This window comes from Oncorhynchus keta, chromosome 18 (genome assembly GCF_023373465.1).
Source record: "Oncorhynchus keta strain PuntledgeMale-10-30-2019 chromosome 18, Oket_V2, whole genome shotgun sequence".
Lineage (NCBI taxonomy): Eukaryota > Metazoa > Chordata > Actinopteri > Salmoniformes > Salmonidae > Oncorhynchus > Oncorhynchus keta.
In genome coordinates, this window is record NC_068438.1 from 37324969 (window position 1) to 37337169 (window position 12201).

The following is a 12201-nucleotide window of genomic DNA, read 5'->3' on the forward strand; positions in this document are numbered from 1 at the left end:
CTACACTGGAGCCCCAGTCATTAGAAAATAATGGTTTGCTTTATTAATACTGTTCAATCAATAGACAGTTTTGTAAACCATGATCATACAGAACATTGAAATAACTTTATACATTCAATTTAAGAAATTGTGCTATCTTCATTCCAGATAAAACAAAGATAAAAACACAAAAAATGTTTACCTTTAGCTATAAAAACAAAATTAAAAAAATCTGCGAAAAAAGTTTTTGCTCTAGATACAATCAAGTCTTCTTCCTCATAGTGCTGATAGGCTGATGGGTTTCCTGATCCTAGTGATAATAAGACATGATGCCACGCCCCCTCAGTACACGGAGGATGATGAAGAGGATTGGTGGAACTGCAACTGCCATGACCACAGTACCAGAGACCTGAGGGAGAGAAGACAGCCCAATATCAACGTTCATAGCATACTGTATCTATGTTGAATAGGACAAGTTCAATGTTCAAACATCATACATACCTTGATAGTAGCACTGTAGTCCTTTTGGAAAGAGTGCAGATAGGCATGGAATAGGGCAAGGCTGCAGGGTAAGTAGGACTCTGCTGTACTGTTGGAGTCTCTGCACCTATGGAAAAGTATAGGAATTGTACAGTGAGAATAGCCTAACCAGTTGACAATATTATACCAGACTGGATGGGGAGGACCATCCTCCTCAGTGAACTTCATAAAAATTTAAATAGTGAAACATTATAAAAGTTACTGAAATCAACAGTAGGGTAGCACCATGGTGTAGCTGGAGGACAGCTGGTTTCCATCCTCCTCTGGGTACATTGACTTCAATACAAAATCAAGGTGGCTCATGGTTCTCACCCCCTTCCATAGATTTACACATTAATTATGACAACTTCCGGAGGACGTCCTCCAACTTATCAGAGCTCTTGCAGCATGAACTGACATGTTGTCCACTTAATCAAAGGATTAGAGAATTAATCTAGTACTGAAAGCATAAGCTACAGCTAACTAGCACCGCAGTGCATAAAAGGCGGTGAGTAGTTGACTCAAAGAGAGAGAAAGACAATAGTTTAACAGTTTTGAACAAATGAATTTATTCAAAAATGAAGAAGTGCGAGAGAGATATATTTTTTTTTACACTTACTTAGCTAGCAAATGCATTTAGCTAGTTAGTTTAGCCTATTCAAACACCCAGCTCAAACAGAGAGGGATGCTATGTTACCTAGCTGGCTATGGCTAACTTCTCCAAGTCAAGGTAAGCTTTTCATTTTTATTTTATTTATTGCCAGCAGTGTAACTGCTAAACTGCTTGCTTACTGTACACTGTACTGCATGATAGTAGTGGATTTACTAACGTGTTCTAGTAGCTATGTTGTTGACTTTACGTTAGCTAATATGGTGACAACGATGAAGGCTGTGTGCAGCGGTTAGCAGTTTTGATATAAAGGTTAAAGACTTTTTTCCCGGTCACAGACAGCTGATGTGTTGTGCACTGATGTCCACAAGCGACTTGTATGCACCTATGCTGTAAACTTTCATTTATAGGTGAGGTTGTAGCAACAAGCAAGAAATAAGGCCATGATCCTAAAAAAATTATCGTCCTCCCAAATCTTAACGACACTGACCGCCACTGATATACCATCATATCCTCAGGTAGTGTACATGGCATCCACCTGTTGTAAATGGTGTACAGTACCACAGTACATACCTGCGGTAAAGTGTAGTCGCCAGCTCAGTGTTATCTGCCATGTAATGTTGTGTCAGACCCAGTTCAGACAGGACGGACAAAGGTAACCCCTGTTCCTCTTGAACAAGCACACCAAGACTGTACCAGCCCTGTGAGAAAAAGCATGCGGAGACACACACACACACACGCACACGCACACACACACGCGGGTTGCAGATGAGTGGGAAGGCATTTCTTTAATGAGATGGCAATGACATCACACGTATGTAACCTGGCTGGCATACCTGAGGGTCACTCCTTAGTGCTGCCTGTTTGTACATCTCTGCTGCTGCTGCCACATCTCTCGGTCTCTGCCCATGTCCTTCATACAGCAGGTCACCCATCCTGATCAGGGCTGCAGAGGATGGATTGAGGTAATATTAAAACAATCTCTCTGAGAAAAGTGCAACAACGGAATCAATGCTGACTGTTTGTGTCAAAGACAATTCACCATAGGGATCAGGATCTTGTGCCTGGCTGGTCAGGTTGTAGTATCTCCTCATACACTGCACTGCAAAAGTGGGATCCAGGAAACCTCCCTATTGGAAAGGTCAGTTATAACTACATGTGTGTCACATATTTATATATATTGAATAAAAATATAAATGCAAAATGAAAAGTGTTGGTCCCATGTTTCATGCGCTAAATAAAAGATCCCTGAAATGTTCCATATGCACAAAATTATTATTTCTCTCAAATTATGTGCACAAATTGTGTACATCCCAGTGAGCATTTCTCCTATCCCAAAATAATCCATCCACCTGACAGGTGTGGCATATCAAGAAGCTGATTAAACAGCATGACCTTTACCTAGGTGCACTTTGTGCTGGGGTCAACAAAAGGCCACTCTAAAATGTGCAGTTGTCACATATCACAATGCCACGAATGTCTCAAGTTTTTTGAAGGAGCGTGAAATTAGCATTCTGACTGCAGCAATTCCCACCAGAGTTGTTGACATAATTTAATGTTAACTTCTCTGCCATAAGCCAAGTCCAACATGTTGCAGAGAATTTAGCTGTAAGTCCAACCAGCCTCACAACCGCAGCCCAGGAACTTCACATCCAGCTTCTTTGGGTTTGCACAACTGAAGAATTTCTGCACAAACTGTCAGAAACTGTCTCAGAGAAGCTCATCCGCGTGCTCATCGTCCTCGCCAGGTTCTTGATCTGACTGCAGTTCAATGTCGTAAACCAAATTCAGTGGGCAAATGCTCACCCTCGAGGGCCACTGGCACGCTGGAGAAGAAGAATGCTGGTTTCAACTGTGCCGTGCAGTATGGCATCCTGTGGGCGAGTGGTTTGCTGATGACAACGTTGTGAACAGAGTGCCCCATGGTGGCGGTGGGGTTATGGTATGGGCAGGTATAAGCTACAGACAACAAATACAATTGCATTTTATTGATGGCAATTTGAAAGCACAGAGGTATTGTGACGAGATCCTGAGGCCCATTGTCGTGCCATTCATCTGCCGCCATCACCTCATGTTTCAGCATGATGCACGGCCCCATGTTGCAAGGATCTGTACACAATTCCTGGAAACTGAACATGTCCCAGTTCTTCCATGGCTTGCATACTCACTAGACATGTCACCCATTGAGCATGTGTGGGATGCTCTGGTTCGACGTGTAAAACAGCAGTGTTCCAGTTCCCGCCAATATCCAGCAACTTTGCACAGCCATTGAAAAGGAGTGGGACAACATTCCACAGACCACCATCAACAGCCTGATCAACTCGATGCGAAGGAGATGTGTCACACTGTATGACATGTCTGTAAACCCAATGTATATCTGTATTCCCTGTCATGTGAAATCCATAGACTTGGACCTAATAAATGTATTTCAATTGACTGATTTCCTTATATTAAATATTTTTGCATGGTGCGTTTTATATTTTTGTTCAGTATAGTTATGCATTGATATACTGTATCATCACTGTGGAAACAGGTTTCACCAATCAAACTCACAGTGTTTTGTTCACATAGGTACGCCACATTGAACTGGGCGGCTGCAAATCCTGACTCAGCTGCCATCATGTAATACAACAAGGCCATTAAGCTGTAAAACAGTAGAGACATTAGGTTCATACAATAACAAACATTACAAATTAGTGTTATCTTGTAATGTTCTAATAAGAGAGATGGTCACCTATCCCCTTTAAGATAGGAATCCAAGGCCTTCCTGAGGACCATTCCAAGGTGTCCATTGCGCTCAGCTGCCCACTTAACCCATCTGTGGTAAAAACAGATTGATTGGCAAGCAATGCAAAGTAATGTTTTCATCAGATTCATTAAAAAAAAAACTAATGAATTTAGAGACTAACAATACAGCATCTGCTGGATGCCTCTTGACTCGTCCAGGGATCCCTGTGGTCCACACATCAGCCAGCTGAATGGAGCCATCTATGTTTCCTCTTTGGGCAGACTTCAGGTAGTAGGTATAGGCCATGAACTGGGAGAGACAAAACACTGTTGGTTCATTATCTCAGTCCAATAGATGCCGGTCAGTGTGTAAGCTACGTAGGAGACCACAGGGTATACTGACAGTCGACCTGACCTTGTCTGCAGCTTTCCCAGGATACAGGCCTTGGGAGTACATGACACCCAGATTCATAGCAGCATCTGGGCTGCCTTGTTTATCAGCCTGTTCCCACAGCTGCACTGCCCGCTGGTAGTCTTTCTCAAACTGCTCATAGTACCAGCCAAGGGCATTGATCGCTGGCGTGAAACCCTGTGGGATTGAATGTTATGATGAGCTATTTTGAAGGTGTCATTGTAGTCCTTACAGCCCATGCATAATGATAAAGTCCTGAACATAATTTTGACCAACCTGCTCTACTGCTTTCTTCAGGAAAGTGACTGCCCTTGGAATGTCTTTCTTGACTCCTTGGCCCTTAAACGTAATGATGGTATTGTCAAAATAGGCTAGACATTACTATCATTGAACTTAGAATGACTATAGAGACTGACTGTGTCATCAAACTGAGTAATTGACCTCCGACCTGCATGAGGACTATGGCATAGTCATACATGGACACTGGGTCCCCCAGACGGACAGCTCCTCTCTCATAGTGTCTCACAGCAGTCTGGATGTCTGGAGACACGCCCTGCTGGCCCCAGAACAGCATGCGGGCCACAGCTTGCTATAGAAGAGCAGTTCAACCATTATCACAAAATATTTATTGAGATAGTTAAATACTGAAAACAATCAGACAGATGTATAGTACCTCTGCATCTGCGGCTCCATTGCGGGCCTGGAGTTTTAACCAGTGAAAGATATCGTGGTTTTCATTGGTTTGGAACCGAAGCACTTCCTCGTTGTTCAGGTAAATAGATTCTACAAACATCTACAAAACAGACAAACTAGATGAGGAGCAATTTCATTAAATGACATGTTTTAGGATTGTATAATACTTGCACAGGCTGAGATGATCTTGCTTCAGGCACAAGGCCTACCTGCTGAGGTGAGGGGTTGTGATGGTCGGAGGATGTCTGCTTGGCGATGTTAGAGTAGTAGGCATAGGCCAGGTCAGAGTCTGGGGGGATGCCATGCTCACCTAGCTGGTGCAGGTGCCCCAGGCGCAGCAGGGCCAGTCTCCAGTCCTTCTGGGCTGACAGCAGGGACAGTAACCATGCCTGGAGGATGAGGGGAATAAGAGACATGCAAAGTACAAATAGGGGGTTTGGAGTTTCTCCTGACCATGAAAAACTCCTGACCGTAGTCATGACGACATACACCTGAACACACACACTCATCCACCCACCTTATTGGGCTGCCTCTCCACTCCTACACCACTGCTGTAGAGCACTGATGACAGGTGTAGAGCTCTGTTGTTCCCCAGACAGCCAGCTTGCAGCAGAAGGGCCATTATCTTGTTAACTACTCCAGTGGATCCAGTGCTCTCTTGACTCAGCTTACGCAGAGACAAGGAGTACAGAGCCCTTCCCACTGATGCCAGATCAACCTTTCTGCCACCTGGGTATACAGTATAAACAATAACATTAGAAAGATTGCAACATCCTCATTAAATGGTGTTGATGGCGTTAACTGGAGGAACACCTTTGGAGGTTAAAATAATTGTAGAAGAGTATTATTATGACCAGCTCTTACCATGCTTGGTGGCCAGTATCTTTGCCAGATGAACTGCATTACGTCTTTGAGGGGCATTGGGTGCCTCCCAGGGTTCACAGTGTGGTGTCACAGCTAAATGACATTTTAATGTCCACTCATGATAAGCATCCATACAGTTCTCTGGAAAACAGAGGTAGTTTCAGTTTGGATGGAGTGACACTAACTTTGTGAGCCACTGAATATTTTATACACTATCATGCCATCTAGTGGATATTACAAGTCATTACCAGACTCTTGTTTCTCTCTGGCTCTCAGTAAATACCCAGTCAATTTGACATGAAGCTCCAACTGAAATTCCTGACAGGAATGTAGCCATCCAGTCAAATTCAGAATCCTAATAGGGTCTGGAACAATGACTTCAGACTGTGGGAGACAAATTAATACAGGTGTAACATGTTTTGTTGAATTACAGATGGATTTGGACGTGTCTGACTGTGATTCTTACCGGCCTGACGTCGGGTATTCTGTTTCGATAGTACACCAACGGTCCATAATAACCTTCAATTCCTCTCATAAATTTACCTCCACTGACCACAAAGTAGCCCTCCGTGTCATCCAGGTGTATAGGATCTCTGAACCTGTAAGAAACCAGCTCCATATTCAAAATGATGCTGACATGCTATAGCAGGGGTGGGCAACTCCAGTCCTCCAGGGCCTGATTGGTGTCACACTTTTTCTCCATCCCTAGCAAACACAGCTGATTAATCAAAATGCATTCTAAACTGAATATTATGATTAGGTGATTATTTGATTCAGGTGTGTTAGCTGGGGCAAAAACTGTGACACTAATCAGGCCCTGGAGGACTAGAATTGCACACCCCTGTGCTATAGGTTTCTTTATTTTGTCCTGTGTTCATCCTTACATGTGTTCTGCAGTATGAACCAAACGTTGCTGCCCATCTATGCACACCATGGTAACATCCACCTAAACATAATTCAGAAGAAGAGTGAAGACATTACTGGGTAAACTCCTGAAACATTGATTTCCTGTCTACTGTGGGTATGGGGTTAATACTGACCATTCTGCCACGCAGCTCCATGTTGATGTGGCACCACTGGGCCAGGGGCACCTGGAATGGGCAAAGGAACGCTGAGGACCTCCCAGTCTCCCCATGCATCTGAACATGCAGCTGGCCTGCAGAACACGTTATAACTAAGGAATAGGCATTATACTGGTATAATAATGCATATGGCCATTTGAGAAGTGAGGATAGAAGAGCAATGTTACCTGATCTTTTAAGGAACAAATTGGGAGTGGCATAGTTATTTTGATAGTCTATGTGGTGAAAAACAGCGCACAAGTTTTCCTGACAGGATTGGGTCAGGAACACCCAGATGGAGAACACACACCTGGAAACAGGAGAGGATAAAATAATCAAATATTATCCTATGCTAATATCCCCAACATGAAGCCCACGTCTTTTCGCAAGCACATACAGACTATGTAGCTAGTGTTCTTACCATGGAAAAGAAATATCTTGGAGTCGCAAGTACTCCAGGACCTCATTGCTATAGGCATTTAAAGTCTTGGTGATGCCAAAGTTCTCTCCAGTTGAGGCATACATGGACGACAACAAATGGACTGTCTCTGAATGGGAGATTATTTTGTGATAAAATGAGAAATGCTAGGATATAAAGTTTTGTATGAAGTTTGTTATAGTTTATAGACTAAATATGTTGAAAATGAATAGCTGTCTTACACTACTATACCTTGTTTGACTATGACTGCTTTTAGTGTCTCAATGCTCTATTTGAGTGGTCCACAATGTGTTGTTTTAAATCTTTACTTTGTATTGTCAACTATTGTATCATTGTGGGCTGACATTTTTCTAACTAACTCTACAGTAATTACCTTGTTCCACAGGGCATTGTGAGGTTGTGGTCCTGTGGGCTAACCACAGCATCTGTGTAGCCCAGCCAGGGCAGAGTTGGTGCTGCTTCATGGGGCGACTGAGAGGGGACGTGGGCTGCAAGCTGACTACTGCAGTGGCCTGGCCTGACCTGTAACTGTCCTCAGATCCCTGCTCACTGACTGAGGCACGCAGCATAGCACTGAGCACCCACTGAGTGTCAGGCACAACCCAGTCAGGCTGGTACACCAGCCAGTCAGGGAGGCTCAGTAGCAGAGTCCTAATCCGGTCTGGACCCGGCTCACAGCTCCAGTGTCTCTGGAATACCGTGGAGCTTACTCCAGTGTCATAAGACACCAGACACTCCACCAGCACCACAGCTGGTTTAGAACAGGAGTACAACACTTTCAGAGAGTAGCCAGGCACTGGCTCAGCTGGTGGGTTCAGGATCATCACATGATCTGAACCCCAAACCATCTGTGTGGAGGGAGAGGATGAAAGCCACCAAAATAGTATGTACATTGAAGGTTGATAAATTTCTTTAAAATGAAGCACCTAAATTGAAACATTACTGTGTGTGTGTATGACAGGTATTTTGAAAATAGATATAGTACAACATAGCCTACCTGTAAACTGAGGAGAAACAGTAATAAACACTTATCCAAGTAATGCTGGTTCATGGTCCGAGTGTGGGGGTGTATAATTCCTTTAAGATGATGGCTGCTCAATAAAAATTTGGTTTAAATGTTTTCATGCTGAGAAGCACACGAAAGACAAACACTAAAATATGTCAAATTAAAAGGTTAGCAGTAAAAACGCCAATAAAGGACCATATAGTCAAATCTAGATTAAAAAAAGGTGCGTTTGCTGTCCTTTTGACTGGAAGAAACCTGAGAATGACGAGAACCCGGACTAATATCCTGCTTTGTCCACAAGTGAAACAAGTGCTTATGTAAATATTGGAATAAATGCACACAGCTCCACCTGATAGCTGCGCAATCAGACGCGTCACGTGACCAATAGATTGACGGGTTATTTGATATTCGGAGCAAACCATCTCGACTAAATTCCCTCAATGTGTTACGGCATTCGAAAATGTTTACACATTTAATACATATTGCGCTTGTGTTTTACTGTGAACTAGAGGGATAATGTTTAAAAAATGCACATAAAATAAATAATACCCAAGTCTGTTCATTATTCAGTGCCAATTACTCTAGAAAACCTGTGATAAAATACGTTTTCGCCTTGCTACAGTTTTATGTGTTAGTATCCCCACTAAAAGCACACCATGTCTTTCATTCAAAATAGTTTATTGCTACCATGCAGGAGTGCCGTAAAAGTCTAGAGAACGTCACAGAAGATGCAACATTTTTTTTCTCTGTACAAATATATGTATTCATAAATAGAAGCTCAAAATGAGAAGTCGGGAGTTAAAGTAGGGGTGGAGAGTCATGATGCTCGAGCTGACCTCTGCCTCAAGCCCATTATAGACGTTAATACAGTAGCTGACATGCATCAGTGCAGTATCCTGGCAACAGACACTCACAGATAGACGGCATAATCCACATTACAGCTTCATCGTGCAGAAGAGGTACAAATTAAACTTTAAAAAGTACCAATAGGAAGTTCATGTTTTCAACTGATCAATGAAAGAAAAATAATTACATTTTTCATCCATACCATCAATCGCACTGTGTGAGGCCTCCATTGGGGGGCGATGGTGTGGTTTGGAGAAGTGCTGTGGTTATTACGCAGAGTCAGGAGCAGCACGTCAATTATTTAGAAAGTTATGAGTCCCTACAACCAGAATGTATCGTGACATCCTTTTCTAAACCATGTGTGCCCTCAAAACCATTAATGGCAATTGAGTTTATAATAGTGACCAGTAGACACCATTACTGTTATTGTGTGCTTGACTTTGGATCTGTATAGTGTGAAAATAGGTGATCAGGGTAGTCTACAGAACAAGCTAAAGTAGCAAACACCTCCCCAGAAAGCTCTAAACAACTTGGGAGTGTTTGAAATACAAACGCTGCTTGAAACGCTCTACTTAAAATCATGTGGGTGACAATGTCAAATTGATCACCTTATTTTGTTTTGGAGTCCCCAGATAAAATGGAAGGCAGTGCTACTCATTCTAAAGCTGCGTCTAATGTACAGTACATATATAGCTGATGAGAAGAAAAAGGCCACTGGACCAGTCTTTGTTTTGGCACCTCCAACAGCACTCAATGATCCACATGATATCTCTTACAACAACTGCAATGTAGATTGATACGATTGGCAATTTGCAAATGTAGACATTTACTTCAATAAACATTTGACATTACATTCATATAGTTCAAGTAGTCCTTTTAATAACTTTCCCCTCTATTAGGGAACTTAAATCGTGGACAATTACTTCTTGCACTGTGACACAGGCTACCTAGCTTTGTATGTGCTGGGGGTCTTCAAGCGGTTTAAATCAAGCACTTCTACGTCACTTCCGAAAGGTGCACCATCCGAGGGAAATGTTTGCCTCATGTGTTGCTGTGTCTGCAGTTGTACTGGAAGAGTTCTGCCAACATTGACTGCTAGATTTCTTGTGAGCACAATTGATTCAGGAGGTTTTTGCAAGTATTGTTCAGCCCTTTTCAGCCCCCCTCTCACAATTGACCAAAATTACTACCATTAAGTACTTAAAAAGGTCCATTGACACAATTTTTTGTCAAAACACATAAGGTGGCTGGGAATGAACCAAATGAAACAACTGAGTTAAGTGTTGTCTAAGCAGAATAGGAACAAGAACCAAGCAAACACCTAGGAGCATTCAGAGAATATCAGTCAAACAAAGGTGAAGACATGCAAACTGATACAGGTTGAAGTAAACCAAAAGACATCCACCCAGGAGACTTGTTTCCCTTTGAGAGACTGGCACCCTTTCCTACTAAATAAATAGTGCTTTACATTCCACTATACAATACCACCCATTCCCAATCTAATCAGGACAAAAATCATATAATCAGATAGCTGGTTACTCCCACAGTTCCTCAGGGAAAGTACCTACAAATCCATAAAGGCAACGATTTGCACCACCGAGTGTGACCAGTGAACAACCCAAAACAACTTCTCCAAAACACAAACAATAATAAGAGAAACACATTGGACAGCTCTTTAGTAGAACTCATTTCTTCTGTTTTTTGAAGATCTTGAAGGTGTGTTTCTTACGGCTGGCGACGGAGTCTGTGTCTTCTCCCGTGGAGCCGCTGTCTTCCTCCAGAGGGCTCTTCTTGGAAGAGAGCTGTGGGATGCGGCTGCCTCCCTTGGTCCCAGGCTGGCCCCCCGTGGGGGAGGGGGTGTCAGCGTCAGTGGAGTTGGGGCTGAGGGAGCGGGAGGACTCTGACATAGACATACCAACATTCATCTCTCCCAGGCTGGCTGACTTCTCGATGCTGTACACCTTCTTCATCAGGATGGGGCTCTCTGGGACTGGCTCGGCCAGGGCTCCTCCTTCATGGACACGGTTCCCTCCGTTAGGGGTGTGGGCATGCAGGGAGGGCTCGTCGGAGGCAGAGCGGACGGGTTGGCCATACAGGAAGGAGGTGGGTTTAACCAGGTGGCCCTTGGAGCTGTAGGCGGACAGACGATCACCGATTTGGGAGAGGGACAGGGAGGAGTCTGAGTCTGAGCGGTTCAACTCTCTGTGGAAGAACAGAAGAGAGTCGGTGGAGGAAGAGAGGTACAGTGAGGCCCGGTCCAGAAACATTCTACCGCCTCTACCACCTAGGCACTTCAAGTAGACCTAAAAGAACTGGACAGACATAAGCAATGGTAGTATCTCCATTTTCCCCTCTGATAGGCTAGGTGGATTTTTACCATCAGATGGAATGCCAACACATTTCTAATCCTTTCAGTACTATGGGGTAAAGGCCTATGGGGTAGAAGCTGTTCTGGACTGAGCCTGACTGAGAAGTGGATCCAAGCTAGACCACTGCATGCTTGAAGTAATCTATCCAATGCCTGTAAAGCAAAGGACACAGTGGGCACTACTCGCCAACAGCAACTCCACCTCCTGTTAGTAGTGCAGGCAGAGGGAACGGTTGTTTGGGCTATCGAGAAAGACAAGAGTTGGGAGTGGATGGAAAAAACTAAAATAGAAAACAATGAATTAGGCAGAAATACGTATTTAACGAAAAAGTAATAATGCATAAGAATGTACGCAAGATGTCACAGGTTGCAAAATGGGTGAGTTCTAGTTAGATGAAACAACCGTTTATGAAAATGAGAACACTGCAAACTAGATAAGAAAAAAATACATATGAAACTATGGGGGGTGAAAATGTAGGCAGAGAGAAAATCCCACGCGCATGCGGTGAGTGTGGAGGGAAGAGAGCAGAGGGGTACCCGAAGCTGCTGCTGCGCTGGAAGTCTGGGATGGTGTCCATGGGCTGAAAATAAGACGAGTGATAGACATGGGAGGAGTGAGGAGTGGTGGAGTGTAAGGAGGAGGAGGAGTGGAAGGAGTGGGGCTGACGGTAGGAAAG

General features: G+C 43.6%; 2 protein-coding genes across 2 annotated transcripts in view; both read right to left on the minus strand.

Annotated features, from left to right (window-relative positions):
* Window positions 1–17: 17 nt before the first annotated feature.
* Window positions 18–8623, minus strand: LOC118397572 (protein sel-1 homolog 3). Its single transcript, XM_052468007.1, has 23 exons — window positions 8302–8623; window positions 7678–8152; window positions 7287–7413; window positions 7054–7175; window positions 6845–6960; window positions 6689–6750; window positions 6271–6403; window positions 6053–6188; window positions 5805–5945; window positions 5458–5669; window positions 5150–5329; window positions 4921–5040; window positions 4696–4836; window positions 4524–4586; window positions 4251–4424; window positions 4018–4145; window positions 3843–3926; window positions 3662–3752; window positions 2151–2238; window positions 1945–2054; window positions 1682–1809; window positions 481–586; window positions 18–388 (listed from the first exon to the last, which is right to left on the minus strand). Exons 1-23 carry the CDS (start codon window positions 8353–8355, stop codon window positions 290–292), a joined length of 3090 nt encoding a protein of 1029 aa, XP_052323967.1. The 5' UTR covers window positions 8356–8623; the 3' UTR covers window positions 18–289.
* Window positions 8624–8971: 348 nt separating this feature from the next.
* The window catches only part of stim1a (stromal interaction molecule 1a), an 85387-nt gene continuing 82157 nt past the window's right edge, over window positions 8972–12201 (minus strand). The window contains exon 13 of the mRNA XM_035792480.2: window positions 8972–11358. Coding sequence (XP_035648373.1) covers window positions 10842–11358 — 517 coding nt within the window. The 3' untranslated portion in view covers window positions 8972–10841. The remainder of the gene's footprint in view (window positions 11359–12201) is intronic.

Coding starts and splice junctions, on each gene's coding strand:
- LOC118397572 (XM_052468007.1), bottom strand. CDS start 8,355: ATGAACCAGCATTACTTGGATAAGTGTTTATTACTGTTTCTCCTCAGT. Junction 7,414..7,677: donor ACAATGCCCTGTGGAACAAG/GTAATTACTGTA, acceptor TCTCCCATTCAG/AGACAGTCCATTTGTTGTCG. Junction 6,404..6,688: donor GTTCATACTGCAGAACACAT/GTAAGGATGAAC, acceptor GGTTTCTTACAG/GTTCAGAGATCCTATACACC.